Consider the following 19,424-nt stretch of genomic DNA (forward strand, 5'->3'; position numbering starts at 1 on the left):
ACAGAGTGTTCTAACCGAGAGAGTACATGGAGAATTTAGTGCCAGTGTTAACAAGGGAAAGGAGCAAGTGGTGGCTGCTGGACTAAGGGATGAAGATGATGGGTATGAGAGTGAGGAGTTATGGGATGTCCCTGTAGGTGATGATGAAGGGGATCCCTTGTTGAGGAAGTACCCGTTGCACAAGAGTTTGAAGAATATGAAGGAGTATAAATGGGAGGTTGGGACAATGTATGTAGATAGGAATGCTTTTAAGGAATATGTAATTAGCTATGCTGTGCACAGTGACAGAGGAATATGGTTCTCAAAGTGTGATAGCCATAGGTGCAAAGCTATTTACCAAGAAGGTTGCAAGTGGTTTGCATACTGCCATAAGTTGAAGAGAGATGATACATGGCAATTGACTAGTTGTTATAAAAAATACACATGCAGTAAGGCAACCAAGATTAGTATCATGAGTTCTCAGTGGCTGAGTAAGGCTTTTATGAAGAAGATTTGTTAGAACCCTAAAATGAAGTTGAGAACCTTGATAAAGAAGGCTCATACCAAGTGAAATGTTGACATCACAAAGACCAAAGCTGCCAGAGTGAAGCAGCAAGCGTTGGATGAGATTAATGGTACTTATGGAGAGCAGTATAGGAGGATACATGACTATGGTATCGAGTTACTGAGGTCAAATCTGGGTAGCACTATTCGGATACAAGTGCAGAGACCTCCTGAATTTCAACTAGAGACACCAATCCCTGGTAAGGACTTGAGACCATGATTCGAGAGGATCTATATCTGCTTGGATGCTTGCAAACGGAGTTTCATGGTGTGCACACCCATGATCGGCCTTGATGGGGTCAACTTCTAACAGCCATTGGATGGGACCCCAATGATCAAATTTTACCAATTGCCTATGCTGTTGTTAAAGCGGAGACAAAAGACTCGTGGATGTGATTTTTGTTGAATCTGTGTGATGATTTGGGTGTTGAGAAGATCAGATAGTGTACATTCATGAGCGACCAACAAAAGGTAACCCTCAACTTAAGCAGTTTTGACCTGAAATTGTTTTATTGATTTTGTGTTTAATTCATGTTGTGCTATTATTGACTTGTGCTATTTTTAAATTCTGTTTTCAAGGGATTGATTCCTACCTTTGATGAGTTGCTACCTGGCATAGATCACATGTTTTGTGTCATGCACTTATATAGCAATTTCAGAAAAAGGTTTCCAGGTGTACAGCTGAAAATGATGATGTGAAAGGCTGCAAAGGCAACATATGTTCAGGAGTGGGAGAGAAGGATGAAGGAGATTCATCTGATTGATCAAGGAACTTATAATCATCTCATGGAGATCCCTACTAAGTATTGGAGCAAGTCCAGGTTTAGTTATTTTCCTAGAGTTGATACACTTGTAAACAACAAGTGTGAGTGTTTTAACTCTGTTATTGTAGAGGCTAGAGAGAAATCCATCATGTCTATGTTAGAAGATATTAGGGTTTATCTAATGAATAGGTGGGCTGACAATAGACAAAGTATAATTACATATGCTGAAAAATTTTTGCCAAAAATAAACAAGAAAATTGAAAGAGAGTTTGATAAGGGTGGAGAATGGTTGGCCATCTATGCGGGTAGGGACAAGTATGAGGTGTCCAGCAGCCAGGGTAATATAGACAAATTTATTGTGGACTTAAAGTTACATGAGTGCTCCTGTAGAAAGTTTCAACTAACAGGTTACCCTTGTGAGCATGCCATGAGTTGCATTAGAAAAATATGTTTAGATGTTAAGAACTATGTGAACAAGTGCTATAAGAAAGAGACATACGTGGATTGCTATCAACATGTAATCTACCCTGTGAATGGACCAAATCTGTAGGACCGGACTCAGAATGATGATGTGCTACCACCAGTGTTTAGGAAACCAATAGGGCACCCAAAATTAAGCAGGAACAAGGCTGGTGATGAGTCACGCAACAATGGACCACTATCTAAATTATCCAGGGCTGGACAACAACAAAAATGTTCCTACTGTTTTGCACTTGGTCACAATAAAAGAATTTGCCCTAGAAAACGCAAGGTGGAAGCCTCAGCAAAAAAGGTAAATTTGTTGATATCAATTTAGCCTACCCTTGTATGGATTTTTTATTACTAATTTGTTGAACAAACTCTGTTGATGTCACTGTTTATTGTTACTGGTTGTAGTAGAACGCTACTCCACAGGCCAAGAAGAGTGCTGGCACAACTAGGACTACAAACCCCAGCAAGAATGCAGCGAAGACAATAACAAAAGCAGCAACAAAACTTCAGCCAAAGAGGAAGAGCAATACACAAGTTGTAGGGACCCAACAGTCACAAACCTCCTCCAAGAGAGCTAAATGCAGCATTAGCGCCAGTCAGCCCCAGCCATCCACAACAACAGTTACTAGTCCATCAAGAAGGACCTTGAAGTACATGGCCAAAACACCATCTAGGGCCTGAAAAGCATTGGGATGAATTTATAGTAGATTTTAATGTTTTAGTTTATATTTTGTAATGAAAGTGGCAATGACCAAGGGCTGATGTTCCTGTAATACTTTAGACAGCCTACTTTAAGACTTCTAGTTTCATGTTGATATATTTTGTGTTATTTTTTTATGGTTATCTTTAAGACTTGTTTGGATATTGTAATGGTTAAGAGAATCAACTTTAAGACTTCTCCCTACTCAATGGTTAAAATGAAATTTCAAAAGTTAAGTTATATGAATTGGCAACTTTAGCCTTTTGTTTATCGGTTTATCAAACTGATTTAAACTGTTATAATGCCCAATAATGTATGTCAAAATACAGGAACACACAGTTTTCCATTTCACTTAATAATTGATAATGTTTACAGCACATACCTTTACACATAACTGTTCCAATTTGTTATCCCCTAAGACATTGCTATTAGGACTCTAACTGTATGTCAATTTTTTCATTCCACTCAACATTTGACATTCCTATCAAACTAGGAACAACAACAGCAAAACAAATAAAGATAATTGTTAGCCCCCTAAACTTCAATTAAATTGATCACAGAGCAGCAGCCTAGCCATTATCCATCCAAGAATGCCAACAGCAAGTGCCAATGCAAATTTTCTTTCAGCTTTCTGCAGGTTTTCCTTCAACACACTTGCTTTCTTCTTCAGTCTCTTGCCCTTCAGCCTGTGCTGAAGAAAAATAATCGCATTCTTCTCCGATCTGTTCTCAAAAAAAGCAAAAAGAGGACACCAAATAGTTCAAACCCTCCACACACTGGCACCTAATGCTATTTCGAAACAAGAGACTGCAAAGAGGAGACTCACCTGATAGTTGACGCATCCCCAGAATCTTCTTCCTGGGTTCTCCGCTGTAGATGATGTCCGCAACACTGGTCTCTCCCCACAGAAGCACGTCCTCCTTCTCCCACGAGTCTTGCTGCTGCTACGCGAACCTTGAGAAGACGACTAAGGAGCCATTCTCAGAAGACGAAGAACAACAATTTTGGGGGATTAGGGTTTACTAGATGATGTCCGCAACACTGGTCTGTCCCCACAGAAGCACGTCCTCCTTCTCCCACGAGTCTTGCTGCTGCTACGCGAACCTTGAGAAGACGACTAAGGAGCCATTCTCAGAAGACGAAGAACAACAATTTTGGGGGATTAGGGTTTACTTATTGGACCCGATTTTATTTTTCTTTTTTTTTTCCTTGCTTACAACGGTTAACTAAAGCCACTCCCTCTCGTTTGCTACGTCGGACACGATGTTAACTATTTGACTCTCACTTAACGGTAGGGTTAATTGATGCAAATCAAAACTATTTTGAACGTAAATAGGACACTTTAAACGTTGGGGACTAAAATAGAATTCACCCCAAACATAGGGGACCAATTTAATACTTTACCCATATCCGAATCAATAATTGATCTGCTCAAAATATTAGATTATTGGGTTATTGATTCAATTGTTGAATTACTAATTGAATTTAATGCATATATCTAATTATAATTAAATAATTATATAAAATTTTATTTTATTTTTTTGTAATATGTTTTTTTATGTTTTTTTTAATTAACTATTATTTTTATTTCAATAAAAAATGTTATGATTAAAAAAAAAGTTTTTTATTTTTAAATATTTAATAAAATTTAGTACTTGAGTACAAAATTAAAATTAAATTAAATAAATAAAAAATAATTTACTTGAATATGTTGTATAAATATATACATTAATTAACATTGTAAATTCCAAGAAATAGCATGGTCTAGTACTCCAAAGCTAAGAGGTTGTAACCCATCGTTTTCATATTTTGCAATTTAACATCACAAAGTTATTCCTTCATTTAGTTTCATAATGCTTCAATACTGCACATCGGATCTAAAGAGAGAAAAAGGCCTTTACAAGGCTTGTGACAAGCATAATACGTGCATGCCAAGGAGAACACGAACGGGGAGCACTCACTCAAGGACAAGGCAGAAAAAATCGAAATTTTATGTGAAAAATTCCATAAAATCGATTGATTGCTCAAAGGGGTTGTGTTCCTATCAAGGTTGCAAAAATCGGATCGGTTATGGAATCGGTCAAGTAATTAGTTTAATAATTTAATGGTAATCGAAATTAAACCATAACTGAATCGGTTTAATTAAATATAAAGTAAAATTATAAAAAATTCAATGTATAATTTTAAATATTTAAATTTAATTATTTTTAAATTAATAAAATTCAAATTTTGATAATTTCACAAAATAAATTATCCATAATTTTTCATTAAAAGGTCATAAACAACTTCAAATATCAAAGTTTATAACTAAAAAAATCAAAACGCACATAAATAACAAACACAAAATATTTTACAATCAAAAGAAACAACATTAAACAAAGATAAATGTATATTGCGCCTTGTGATTTTTGTCATCCTTGACAGTGAAATATTCCCAAATCGGATTAGATTTTTTTTTAGAGAAACCTGTTTAAGATTCTTGAACAACATTTTATTGTGGTTGCTCATCATTTTTTGGTTGTTCCATCTAAATTAAAAATGATAGCAATCAAGAATCCAGCAATCCATAATGATCGGCCAGCAAATGACATGCCATTCATACGGCATTCAACATAATTAATTCAGCCATTCATCCGGTTAATTCACCAAAATTTAATATAGCAGAATTTAATATAACAAAATTGAACTTACATAGCAAAATTCAATATACCAAAATTTAAAATTCAAGAGTTCCAAAATTTAACTTATATCAAATTTATTCAGAATTAACAAAATAAAAAAAATTAAAAAAGCAGAGCAAGAACTCAGAAGAAGAAGAACTGAACTCTGCATCTGAAGTTCTAAACTCAAAACTATCCTAAATTTCTCAATGAATAAAAAATTAATTAAAAAATCCAAAAACACAAGAACTTATATCAAATTATTCAGAATTAACAAAATAAAAAATAAAAAAATAGAACAAGAACTCAAAAGAAGAAGAATAGAAGAATTCTGCATCTGAAGTTCTGAACTCAAATCTGCCCAAAATTCCTCAATGAATAAAAAATTAATTGAAAAATCCAAAAACACAAGAACTCAAGAATCCAGAACCCAATTCATACAGTTAATTCACCAAATAAACAAAATTAATTGAAAAACAAAAAGGTTAAAGTACTCACCGCGGGAGAGCACAGAAGGCCAGACCACGACGACTAGGTGCCCGACGACGACGTTAACAGGAGCCGCGACCAGGACCACAAGCCAACGACCAGACGACGCCAACTTCAAAAGATTCAGAGTTCAGGACAACCGTGCCTCTGACAGCTGCCTCGATCCGCGACGGTGACGCTTCGATCCGGCGTAGATTATGGCATTGACGGTGGCGTTTGTTGGAGGAAGGTCGAAGAGGAGGTGAGTGTCTTCAAAGTAGGAAATTAGGGTTGGAGGAAGGTGATAGTGCGATACTGATTCATCTTCAATTTACTTCAGCCTTTTCTTTTGTTTTTGAGTAGAAGACAAATAGGTCCCTGACCTTTTTGTCTGCGTATATTTTCGTCCTTGACCATTGAAAAATACTTTAAAATCCCTGACGTCCTTAAAAGTTAGACGGATCAGTCCCTCTGTTCAAATGCCTCCGTCAGTCCCAATAGAAAAGTCTAACGTGGCTCCCGTAATGCTTGTCACGCGTACGCGTGGGTCACGCGTACACGTCACCTGGCAAACTTCCCTCTCACGCGTACATGTCGCCATGAATTCAGCAAATCCTCATTTCTTCATGAATTCTCTACTTTGCATGCTTTTTTCCATTTCTTTCAAGTTATTCTTGCCTTCAAAACTTTAAATCACTCAAACAAACATATCAAGATATCGAATGGGAGAAAAGTAAATTAAATTTAGCCCTAACCCCATTACAACCCTTGAAAAGACCTCTTGATATATGTATCCATGCATTGAATATATGTTGATTAGTAGAAGAAGAGCAAGCCTTAGAAAGCAAGATTAGTAGAGAATTGAGAGAATCGACCCTCAAACACTAGAGAGATTAGAGTGCAAACACTTCCGGTGAGGGTTCAAGACTCAATCCCTTGTTCCTTGCTTTCACGAGCTTTCTTCTTACAAGTATATTTATACTTCATTTTGAGATTTGAATTAGTGGAATTCATAAATCATCATACTATCTTAGCCCTACTTGTTCATATATGTTCTTGGAGATTAATTCATTTTTAACCAAGTAGGTAGAAGCATTTTGCATATTAGTTGATGAACCACAAGAGTTTAGCACGGGGACATGCTAATGTTTAAGCGTGGAAAAGTTGATGAACCACAATTTTATGGTTTATATTGTATTAAATTTGGTGGATTTTATCAACTTTTTCCACATTTATTCACTAAAATAGTATAATTTTTTGAATTTCTCCCATTAGATGCCTTGATATGTTTGTTTGAGTGATTTACAGTTTTGAAGGCAAGAATGGCTTGAAAGAAATGGAAAAAAAGCATGCAAAGTGGAGAATTCATGAAGAAATGAGGATTTGCTTAATTCATGGTGACGCGTCACGTGTGTCACGCGTACACGTGACAAGCATTACGGGAGCCACGTCAGATTTTTCCGTTGGGTCTGACGGAGGCACTTGGACGGAGGGACTGATCCGTCCAACTTTTAAAAGTATTTTTCAATGGTTAGGGACAAAAATATCTGCGAAAAAAAGGTCAGGAACCTATTTTTCTTTTACTCTTTGTTTTTTTTCCTTCCCCAGCGTCAAAACGACACCGTTTGGTGGCTTGTGAGGAAAAACTGGTGCTTGTTAAAACCCGGCCGGTTCGGTCGGTTCGCCGGTTAACCAACGATTCGGTCGATTTTTTGTCCGATTTTTTACAGGCAGTTTTGGGGTGGACTGGATTGGTCAGATGACCGGTTTCAGGTAAACCCGGTTGAACCAACCGGCCTGGTTCGATTTTCAGAACCTTAGTTCCTGCACATCACGTGGGTTGCCAGCTCACTGTGTATCGGTCTAGTTTTTTGCGTGCAATTCATATCAAACAATAATGGAGCAAGGTGAAATCAGGTTTGTCTTGATTCGAACCTGGTTTTAACTAATGATCAGGTTTATTTTTGAGACCCTTACCCGACCCTAGACCCGATGAAATCATTCTACTTTCAGACCACACTAAAACTGGGTCTCGACTGAGTGAAATATGGGTCTTGATAAATTTTATGTCAAAAAATTATGATGCACTCATTTATAAAGAATAAAAAAAATACTTCTTACAGAAAAGTTGATAACCATATTTGAACTTGAATTTGTGCATAAATTCGAATTTCATATTTCTATGATCTATTTTCTAATTCAACAAATGTGATTAAAAATAAAACAATAAAACAATAAATTTATAATTAATATTACATAATATTAGAATTAATTTAAAATATATATACCTTTTTTAGTTCTCCTATGATACACATGGATCGGGTAAAGTCGGATTCGTCTTGATCCGGACCCGACTTTAAATAATGACCGGGTTTATTTTTGAGACCCTTACCTGGCCCTAAACCCGATGAAATCACACTAAATTAGTCCTAAAATATTCGAGATCAAGTTGGATTTTCAGACCGGATTAGATCATGTGCACCCCTATCAAACAGGCCACTTTTTAACAGGTTTGACCGATTTGTGATGATTCAAACAAAAAAATTAGTTCCAATGTTAAATCGAACCAACTAGATCCATTCAATCCGATTTTAATAATTATGATATTAATATATCTTGGCTTATGCTAAGTCTTGGTTTGGTAAAGTTTTTTGAAGAGGTGCTTGTGCTTTTTAAAAGCTCAAGCTCCTCATTTTGTATTTGGTAAATTAAAAAGATCATGTGCTTGTGCTTGCAGCTTTTAAAAGATCGGAGTACTTTTGAAAGCACCTAAGGTAGAGCTTTTCAAAGTTGGCTTGTGCTTTTCAAAATTTAAAAGTCTAATATAACCTTATATGTTAACTAATTTTCAAATTTAATGCTTGCATTTATGTCTATTATAGTATTTTTAAATTTTAAAAGTTATTTTACTAAACGCAATTGTTGTTGCTTGTATTTATTAAAAACTATTTTTAATTTAATTTACCAAACATAAATGCTACAAGTTTTAAAAAACTATCTTTTAAAAGTTAGCTTTTATAAGCTACTTCTGAAAAGTAAAAGCTTTACCAATATATATAATCATGAGACTTTTTTACTTAAATAAATTAAACAAGTTCTAAAATTACTCAAATCCCCTAAATCAATTTTTGATACGTAAATACCCTAATCCTAATATTATATAAATCATGCTAGGGGAATGTGGTTTATATAATATGTTAACCATTACCCAGGTGGTGGAAATCAGAGAACTAGGAGCACACAAAGCACTCCTGACGTTTGACAGTATTCTCAGTGCTGAAGAGGCTTACACGTTCGAATTGAACAACCTCCTCAAGTTCTTTCATAGGGTATGGAGATGGGATGAGGAGGAGCGAAGCGATACTCGAAGGATATGGTTAGAGTGTTTCGGTATTCCCTTGCATACATGGTCACCAGATACATTCAATTTGATAGGAAGCCAATGGGGAGAAGTCGTTGGATGTGACTAAGCCACGGAATCTTGCCGCTCCTTCAGCGTGGCGCGGGTACAAATTGACACTTGTTGTATGGACAGAATCAACGAGTGGATACACATCACAGTTGGAACTAGTGGGTTTGACGTCCTAGTTAAAGAGGCCAGCCACGAGAGCTTTGGAAGGGAGTTCCAGATTGAGGAAACAATTAAAACTTATTTTCCAGAAATATGTGAGTGTTCCGGTGCGCGCGGTGGTTTGGTTACCGGTGATCTGGCGGCTGAATTGGTGATGGCGACTCCAAGGGAGGAAGATTATGGAAAGGACAATTTGGTAATTCAAGAAGACATATTGAATGAATGGAATAATGGCAAATCAATTCATTTTCAAATTCAAAGAGTAACGGAAGGCATTATTTCAGATGGAATCGCTAATTTAAAGGAATATACTGATTTGGTTAATGATTCGGGTTCAGAACAAACGGTTAGCTGGGAATATGTTAATGGGCTGAAGGAAGGCTGTTTTTGTACAAATAAGGGAGTCCAAGCATGGGATGATGGTGGGGCCAAAAATAAGAATAAATATAGCAGATTGGAGGAAGTAAAAGTGGGCTGCCCCACCATAGGCCCAAATCAAACTGAACATGGCACATGCAGCCCATCTAATGCTCATATGCGGACTGCTGGGGAGCATGATTCAAATCAGGCGGGCCGAGTAGGGCTCCTTCCGGGTCGACGGTGTCCAGCAGGAAAGGAGAGCGTTGTGGCTGACGACCTGACGGCTATGGAGGCGCTGAACGTTGGCCGGTCCGGAGCGGCAGTTCCACGACGAGACAGACCCCACCTAGACGAGTACCACGATTCCATCGGGAGAGTTGAGGGGGATGCTGTGCTTGGGTCAGACTGCGATGCGGGCATCCATGGTCCACCTAGAGGCCTGTCAAGACGCCTTGGGATTCCGTCGCAGGGACTGAAGGGAGATGCTCCGTTCGGCTCAGGCGGGACTAGCAGAAACGCTGAGAAGGCTGGCTCGATGTCTGAGGGGGCTGATGCAATGGATGAAGAGAGAAGCCTGGCTCTTGCAATAGTGGATGAGGGCAGTAGCGCAACTGAAATTGTGGAAACAAACGAAGGGCAACATATATCCAAAATTAAAGAACAATTGGCTGAGAATAAGAAGGCGTGGGATTTAGCTGTTGAATCCGGAGCAGTACAGTACGACAAAGAAGACGACTTAATGAGGATATTACAAGAGCAAAATGAAGCGATAGCTGAGAAGAGGAGGCGAGCAAAACTGAAAGAGAAGGTGCGAAGAAGTAGACCGAAAAAGTTCAAACAGGTGTGTAACAATGTTTTAAAATGATTTTTAGCTCTTGGAATGTTAGGGGGTTGAGGGGGGTTGGAAAGTTGAGTATGATAAAAGAGCTAAAAAAAAAGCAAAAATTAAATATGTTAGGCTTAGTGGAAACAAAATTGCAAGTTGTAAATAAATTTGATGTTGTACGTATTTGGGGAAGTGATGCGGTGGGCTGGGAGTTTGTAGGATCGATAGGCACGTCTGGGGGTCTGTTATTAATGTGGGATGAGTTGCTTTTTAGAATGAATAACTGCTATAAAGGGGATAGATGGCTATGTGTTGAGGGAGTTTTATTGAAAAATGAGTTCCACTATGCTTTCTGTTTGGTTTATGGTCCTCATATGAGAGTTGAAAAATTTGCTGTTTGGGAGGAACTGAGCTATATAGCAGGGTTATGTCAAGTCCTGATATGCTACATGGGTGACTTCAATGAGGTGATACAGGTTGATGAAAGGAAAAATCAGGATAGATTATCAACGTCTGCAGAAGAATTCAAGAGTTGGATCCAAGATATGCAGTTAGTGGACTTACCGCTGAATGATCGTAAGTTTACATGGTATAGAGGTGGATCCTGTAGTCATATTGACAGAGTTCTATTGAGTGTAGAATGGACTGAGGAGTTCCCGGAGATTCGCTTAAAAGGTGGTCCGAGAGGCTTGTCAGATCATTGCCCAATAATAGTCGAAGTTACTAAGTATAGAGGTGGACCACGTCCGTTCCGGACTTTAGACTCATGGTTTACACATGAAGGTTTCCTAAGAATGGTCAGGGAGGAATGGCAGAATATTGGAGAGGGACAGTTCACAGATAAATTGAAGGCTCTTACGGTCCCTTTGGGAAAATGGCATAAAGAGAATTTTGGTGACTTGGAGAAGAAAATTCAGCGTTTTGAGGAGGAGATCAAGGTGGATGATCTGGTTGGAAATGGTGTCTATGACGGTACAATGGAGGCTAGAAGGAAGGCTCTAGTAAGTTGTTGCAAGCAGTGGTATGTGAGGAAAGAGGTACACTGGAAACAGATGTCGCGTTCTAGGCATGCGAAGGATATGGATAAAAACACACGGTACTTTCATAGCTTGGCGTCGGCAAGAAGAAGGAACAATAGGATTGATGCGCTGGTGATTAATGGAAGGTTGGTAAGAAATCAAGCCAGGATCAAGATTGCCATCAGGGACTTTTACAGAGAGTTGTACCACCAGGAGAGATCCCCGGTAATAGGGTTTAGGGACGGTCTGGTTAACCGGATTAACGAAGAAGAATCCAGTGCATTGGAGTGCATACCGTCATTGGTGGAGATTAGGGAGGCTGTTTGGGACTGTGAATCCTCTAAGGCTCCAGGTAGTGATGGGTATAATATGAACTTCATCAAAAAGTGCTGGGATGAGATCGGCACAGAGTTCTCGACAGCTGTTCTGGATTTCTTTCGGTCATCAAGGTTGCCGCCTGATTCCAATGTTACTTGGGTGGCTCTTGCTCCGAAGTTCACTGGAGCTAAGGAGATCAAAGACCTCAGGCCGATCAGCATGGTTGGCTGCATCTACAAAGTCATTTCAAAGGTGATGGTTAGAAGAATGAGATCAGTGATGCCAGGCTTAGTAGGAGAGACTCAAAGTGCATTTGTGAAAGGTCGAAAAATTCATGACGGGGCTCTGATTGCGTGTGAAACTGTGCAATGGCTGAAGACGAGGAAGAAGAAGGCGGCAATTATCAAATTAGATTTCCAGAAGGCTTATGATAGAGTGAAGTGGAACTTTGTGGATATTGTGCTGCAGAAGATGGGATTTGGTCGGAGATGGAGAGGGTGGATTAAGGAGTGTATCGGTACAGCGTCCATGGCAATTCTGATAAATGGTTCCCCTTCCAAACCCTTCAAGATGGAGAGAGGCTTGAGACAAGGTGACCTATTGTCCCCGTTCTTGTTTGTTCTGGTAGTGGAGGTCTTACACAGGATGATAGGGGAGGCAGTGAGAAACAGAAGAATCTCGCCGCTGCTGGTGGGAAATCCATGGCAATTCTGATAAATGGTTCCCCTTCCAAACCTTTCAAGATGGAGAGAGGCTTGAGACAAGGTGACCCATTGTCCCCGTTCTTGTTTGTTCTGGTAGTGGAGGTCTTACACAGGATGATAGGGGAGGCAGTGAGAAACAGAAGAATCTCGCCGCTGCTGGTGGGAAAGGAAAACATAGAGTTATCACATCTTCAGTTCACAGACGACACTATTTTATTCTGCCCACCGGAGGAGGAGACCATTAGAAACTATGCCAGACTGTTAAGGTGCTTCGAGATTATGTCGGGGTTATCGATTAACTTTGATAAATCCATCTTAATCCCTATCAACTGTGAACAACATTGGACTGACAACATGTGTAGCTTTTTGGGGTGTAAAGAAGCGAACCTCCCAGTCCGATATCTTGGTATTCCTCTAGGAGCAAACCCAAGGGTGGTAAAGACATGGAAGCCGATAATTGACAAGGTTGAGAAAAAGCTCAGTTTGTGGAAGGCTAAGGTGCTGAATAAAGCAGGTAAGCTAGTCCTTATTAAGTCTGTATTGAATAGCTTGCCAGTGTACTATCTGAGCCTGTACAAGATGCCGAAGGCCATGGCAGAAAAGTTGATATCATTACAGAGAAGATTCTTATGGAGTAAGGAGGAAGGTAGGAACGGGATAGCACTAGTCAAGTGGGAAGTGGTTCAGGCCCCTAAAAAGGAGGGTGGCTTGGGGTAGGAGATGCAGTGATTAAAAATTCTGTCCTACTATTTAAGTGGTGGTGGCGATTTTCGAAGGAGGAGTGTCCTTTATGGAAGAAGGTTGTTTGCTCCTGTTACGACTTGAAGCCCAATATGATGTTATCTACTCAGCCAATGCCTACTAGAGGGGGACCATGGAAGGACATATGCCAGTTGCAGCTCAAGGATAGTAATGTAAGGGACAAGATGATTACTGGGTTGTCTATGGAGGTGGGTGATGGCAGGAGGACTCTTTTCTGGGAAGATGTTTGGTTACAAGGCGGTTCCCTCAAGTTGAGGTTTCCGAGACTTTTCTCTATTTCAAATCAGCAAGGATCTGTCATAGGGGAGTGCGGGTTTTGGGATGGGTTAGAGTGGGTATGGAACTTCCAGTGGAGGCGAGGCCTATATCAATGGGAGTTGGAATTATTGAATAGGTTACATGAGGCTTTAAGGCCTATAAATCTAGCAAGTGATAAGCAAGACAGACTTGTGTGGAAGTATGGCAAGGAAGAAATTTTTTCAACTAACTCTTTTGTGCAGGTGGTGCAATCAGAGACTATCCCAGAGGATATCACAAGCTTCAGCTTCACCAGAACCATTTGGAAAGGTTTGGCGCCACCACAAGTGGAGTTATTTATTTGGTTTGTTCTGATAGGTAGAGTAAATACTAAGGAAAGACTACACCGATTTGGAATACTTAGGCATGGGGACAATATATGTGTGTTTTGTAAAAGAGATGTGGAACATATTTACCACTTGTTCTTGGGGTGTGAGTTTACTTGGCAGGTATGGTGTCGATGGCTTTCTGATCTCGGGAGAGCGTGGTCTATTCCGGGCTCACTAAAGGAACATTTTGAGAGTTGGACAGGCGTCGTAAACAGAAATGAGGAGCGGAATCGGTGGCTGAGGTGCTTCTTTGCGGTCATTTGGAATATATGGCTTGAGAGGAACAGACGTATTTTTAATTCCAAAGAAGGTGGTTCAAAAGAGGTGTATCAGCAGTCCTTGACCAGTTATGGAGAGTGGAGTAGTAGGAACCTTGTTGTTGTTGATGGCAATGCCGGAGATGACGACAGGGGTAGTTGATTTACTTTGCTTTTTTTCCTTTATCATCATGTCCCCAGTTTGCTTGTCTTTTGCTCCACTGTATTGTGTTGAGCTTTCTTGTTCAAAAAAAAAATCATTACACCCTGGAACAATTTATGCATGAATGACTTCTGAGCAATAACACATAAATCGTCCTAAGGTTGCCAGCTTTATTAATTGTATGTAAATCGTTCCAGGTTAGGAGGATTTACAAGGTTTCAGGCAAAAACATAAGACCCTGCCACAATTTATGTGTAAGTTATAACCCAGCACCCTACCACGATTTATTTGTCAGCTATAATCCCCAACATCCTGCCATGATTTATGTTCGAATATCACACTCTAAGACTTAACCATGAGTTACCCACAACTCTTAACGTTACACACAAAAATATACAAAAACCTCCATTTTCACCCTATCTAAGCATTCAGTGATAAGGTTGAAGAGAAAGAGAGCCCGCAGCGATGCGAAAGAGGCATTGAGTGATCGCATCTGGCATACAGCAGTGGGAGAATGGACATTAAGAATATCAAATTAAATAAAAATAATTCAAGAATATACGTAAAAATATACAAAGTCAAATAAAAAATAACAAATTTTTATAAATTTGTTATAAAAAATAACTTTGTATATTTTCACTGTGTATTCTTAAATTAGTATGTACTTTACTTACTATTGTCATTTGTTTATAATATAAATTATTTATTTCAATTGAAAGATCAAATTAAATAAAAAATACTAAATTTTAACATATAATTTATTTTTTTAAATAAGAGCAAAAAATGTTGAAAAAAAATATAATTTTGCTTAATATAAATTCATGTATTTTTGAGTAATATAAATTTAAGTAAAAAATATATAAAATTTAAATTATTAAACAAAATTATGTGTCAAAATTTTAATTATAATTTTTTAGTATTCTCTTTTACTATTGTTTTTATTTAATTTGATATTCTTAATGCCCATTCTCCCACTGCTGTATGCCAGATGCGGTCACTCAATGCCTCTTTCGCATCGCTGCGGGCTCTCTTTCTCTCCAACCTTATCACTAAATGTTTAGATAGGGTGAAAATGGAGGTTTTTGTATGCTTTTGTGTGTAACGTTAAGAGTTGTGGGTAACTCATGGTTGGGTCTTACGGTGTGATATTCGAACATAAATCATGGCAGGATGTTGGGGATTATAGCTGACAAATAAATCGTGGTAGGGTGCTGGGGTTATAACTGTTGGGAATAATACACCATTCCCCCTTGAGAAAACACCTTTGACAGAGAAATAAAATAGACACAATCACAACACAAGAATTTAACGTGTAAACTCCAATTATCGGAGAAAAAACCACGGCCGTTGTCAAATGACAACCAGAGAATATCACTATGTGAAAATTGTTACAACACATAGACTTCTTTCTCTCTAACACCGGCACCCCAGTACACCCACACTCTCTCAAAGCAAATATCTAACTACACCTCACAACACTCTAATCAAAGAGTACAGAGGAAAAGAAAAATCAGATACAAGCTTAAAGTGTTTCTGACTGGTGCAAAAACAAATGGAGAACTTAGCCTCATATTTATAGCCTAGGCCACCCACTCCATTTGCTATCCTGAGCAATGTGGGACTAATTCAACCAAATCCTAACAATCTCCACCTTGATTGAAATAGTCGCACATCTTCAGCTTCCATTGTCAACACCGACAATTCTTTGCTGCCATTGTCTATACCGACAATCATAGTTCAGAGAACTATCATACTCCACCATGAAAGTATACTCACTTGGAATTAGACCACTCCAAGCATTTCGCCTTGGTACAGATCGAAGCCTTGCTGAAAATTCATGGTGCAACTTCCAAATTGGCTTTTCCTGAAAGTTCTTCAGCCATCGACCTAACTCCGCCACACACCTTGCATCTCAACGCCAACCAATGCCCGTGTGCAATTGTGGACCCGATTGCCACAACTTATCCTTATCCATGGCAGTGCGGTAATACCATGAGGATACTTCTTGTCTTCTAGAGAACATCATATTCTCTCATAGAGAGAGCAACCAGAGATCTTCTCCTTCAACGCCTTGTGCAAACCTGATTGTATCAACACATCCTTGACTTGTATTTGCCACCAGCCAAAATTATTTCTTCCATCAAATTTCTCTATTTCAAACTTCACAGCACTTGAATATCCTGACATTGTTGCAACCGTATACTGGAATAGTATAACTCAACCGTGCACTAGGAAGGGTCCCCAGGAAAGAGAGGTGGGTCACAATGGACACACTTAAATACCAAGTCTTTCCTTAGCCAGAACCTTTCCAAACAGCACTCTCACAGTGTCACACTGCCTTTCAGCAACAACAACAGCAACCAAAGATCAACCTCAAGCCACAGGACAAAATTCTTTTCTGATGTGGAAGGTCAGACTAGGCTGCAACCACAGAGCATACTAAAAATAAATTCCACCGAACCGAAGCTCTTGATACCACTTGTTGGGAATAATACACCATTCCCCCTTGAGAAAACACTTTTGACAGAGAAATAAAATAGACACAATCACAACACAAGAATTTAACGTGGAAACTCCAATTACCGGAGAAAAAACCACGGCCGTTGTCAAATGACAACCAGAGAATATCACTATGTGAAAATTGTTACAACACATAGACTTCTTTCTCTCTAACACCGGCACCCCAGTACACCCACACTCTTTCAAAGCAAATATCTAACTACACCTCACAACACTCTAATCAAAGAGTACAGAGTAAAAGAAAAATCAGATACAAGCTTAAAGTGTTTCTGACTGGTGCAAAAACAAATGGAGAACTTAGCCTCATATTTATAGCCTAGGCCACCCACTCCATTTGCTATCCTGAGCAATGTGGGACTAATTCAACCAAATCCTAACAATAACTTACACATAAATTGTGGCAGGGTCTTGTGTTTTTGCCTGAAACCACGTAAATCCTCCTAACCTGGAACGATTTACATACAATTAATAAAGTTGGCAACCTTAGGACGATTTATGTGTTATTGCTCAGAAGTCATTCATGCATAAATCGTTCCAGGGTATAATGGTTAACATATTATATAAACCACATTCCCCTAGCACGATTTATATAATATTAGGATTAGGGTATTTAAGTATCAAAAATTGATTTAGGGGATTTGAGTAATTTTAGAACTTGTTTAATTTATTTAAGTAAAAAAGCCTATAATTATTAATACACATATCCTATATGCATTTAATCTATACTTTTAATATTATATATATGATCTTAATTATTTAAATTTTATATTTAATTTTTACATATAATTTTGATGTAGGACATAAATAAAAAATTTATAATTTAATGATAGATAACAATATATAAAATTGATCTTTTTAAATATTTTATAAAATATATAAGTTATAATTTATTGATATAGAATTATAGATTATGTATTTATGTTTCTATTATTTGAGCCAGCTCGTGAGCTTTCGGTGAGTCGAGCTTGAGCTTAAGAAATAGGCTCGATTATTAATGAGTCAAGCCGCGAGCCAAGCTCGATTTTTGTGAGGCGAGCTTGAGCTTGGTCTAGCTCGGCTCAGCTCGGCTCACTTCCAGCCCTAGTTGGATGACCATTTTTTTTTTATCAAAGATAGAGAGATTTGAATCCGCGACTTTTTAAGCAAGTATAGAGAGACTATGACATTTGATCTATTACTAATTAGTGAGACGAGAAGAAAAAAAATCCACATCTGTAGAAAGGTGAACAATAATTTCTAATGTTGTTGCCTGTTAGTATAGCCAAATTTTCACTAGATTAGGATAATCTAAGTAGGACTCTATAAATTTGTTTGCATATTAAATTACATCGCCATTAATCAAACCATTTATTAGAATTTGTATCCCAGAAATATTCATCGCCACCGGTTTTATTTATATACCAACAATTTTAGCTACCATACATATTTTAATGTACATTTGTTGAACCTTTTTCCTCATACATCAGCTTATAAAAATATGCCGGTTGACTAAGTACAAACCAAAAAGAATAAATTGAACTGGTCTTCTAACATTGTTTTTTTATTTATTTAATAAGAGCCCATTAAAACATATCATCTTAAATATTTGAGCAGGTTATAATCCATTATCCACGCTAATAACAGACTAATAATTAGTTCAATCTTCCGCAGCATAATCAAATCAATCTCAAAATGCTGGGTTCTCCCGTATTAATTATCGCCATTAAGTTTTTTCTTAGTGGTTGAAACTCGAAACCTCTTGTAGTCTTTTGTATTTGGTGGCCATATGTGAAGACTGAAGAAATAAATATCCTGAATCCTCATGGTACATAGCACTGGGAATATAACAACAGAAGAAAAACATTATCCACACAAACACAATTTAATCGGTTACAAATCTTTAGACTAGTTCAGAAAAGATATGAAAACAGCATGTAACTTGATTTTAGCACCGCCAATATATTCAGATGTTCATTGGCTCAGGGGCACCAAGGATGTCTAGCAATGAGTTCTGCGGCTCCAATTCCTCGTGCCATAGCGGAAGTTGATCACCGGGGTAGAAGTTTCTCGTCACTCCCTCCGAGTTTATCTACAAGGAATCAGAATCAAGTGAGTTTCAGATTATTGCAAATATTTTTTTTGGTGACAATTATTGTAAATATTTAAACTAGAAACAAAAATTTTAAAGAAACAGGACAAAAATTAAGAGTCTCACAATGACTGTTCGGACGACACCACCACTTGCTCCGTCCCTAGCAATGGCAAGTGAAACTGCCTTTTTCACTAAATCCTGCCACAGAACATACAGATAGATCCGTCAGCAACAAGGATTGAGACATAATTTGAACACCAATTCTACCAGGAAAAACAGAGTTTTCATATTAGACGTAGTAGCTGCCAAGTTATTGGTCTATATCCGAAATATAACGTAGGCAGAACATGAAAACCAGGAGAAGTCCCCAAATAGAATAACATCCACAACAATCTGTTTTGGCATTTAAGTTGGAAACACAGGCAAAAATCAAGATGCATACCTCAGCTTCATCCTTGGTCATTCCTTCCTTCCAGGCTTGGTCGAAAAAACCATACAAGTAACTGGAGCCAGATCCTGCAAAAAATACAAATCATGAACCAAAGCTTCAAGACCAAAATGCATGTACATGTATAGTAAGAGAAAACCTGAAGGAAAAAAAAAAAAAAAAAAAAAAAGAGC

At 38.1% G+C, this 19,424-nt stretch overlaps 2 protein-coding genes across 2 annotated transcripts in view; one reads left to right on the forward strand and one right to left on the reverse strand.

Moving 5' to 3' along the window:
• LOC107621062 lies at positions 13,241 to 14,212 on the forward strand. The gene has a single exon (XM_016323106.1). The coding sequence runs from the start codon at positions 13,241 to 13,243 to the stop codon at positions 14,210 to 14,212; it is 972 nt and encodes a 323-aa protein (XP_016178592.1).
• Positions 18,454 to 19,424, reverse strand: part of LOC107623430 (proteasome subunit beta type-6) — a 3,996-nt gene continuing 3,025 nt past the window's right edge. Inside the window, exons 6-8 of the mRNA XM_016325680.2 lie at positions 19,246 to 19,319; positions 18,927 to 19,001; positions 18,454 to 18,800 (exon numbers count right to left, since the gene is read on the reverse strand). Of these exons, the coding sequence (XP_016181166.1) occupies positions 18,675 to 18,800; positions 18,927 to 19,001; positions 19,246 to 19,319 (275 nt within the window). The 3' untranslated portion in view covers positions 18,454 to 18,674. The remainder of the gene's footprint in view (positions 18,801 to 18,926; positions 19,002 to 19,245; positions 19,320 to 19,424) is intronic.

Source organism: Arachis ipaensis, chromosome B10 (assembly GCF_000816755.2).
Source record: "Arachis ipaensis cultivar K30076 chromosome B10, Araip1.1, whole genome shotgun sequence".
Lineage (NCBI taxonomy): Eukaryota > Viridiplantae > Streptophyta > Magnoliopsida > Fabales > Fabaceae > Arachis > Arachis ipaensis.

Bases quoted from the DNA above. Each gene is read 5' to 3' on its own strand.
- LOC107621062 (XM_016323106.1), top strand. From the start codon at position 13,241: ATGTTATCTACTCAGCCAATGCCTACTAGAGGGGGACCATGGAAGGAC.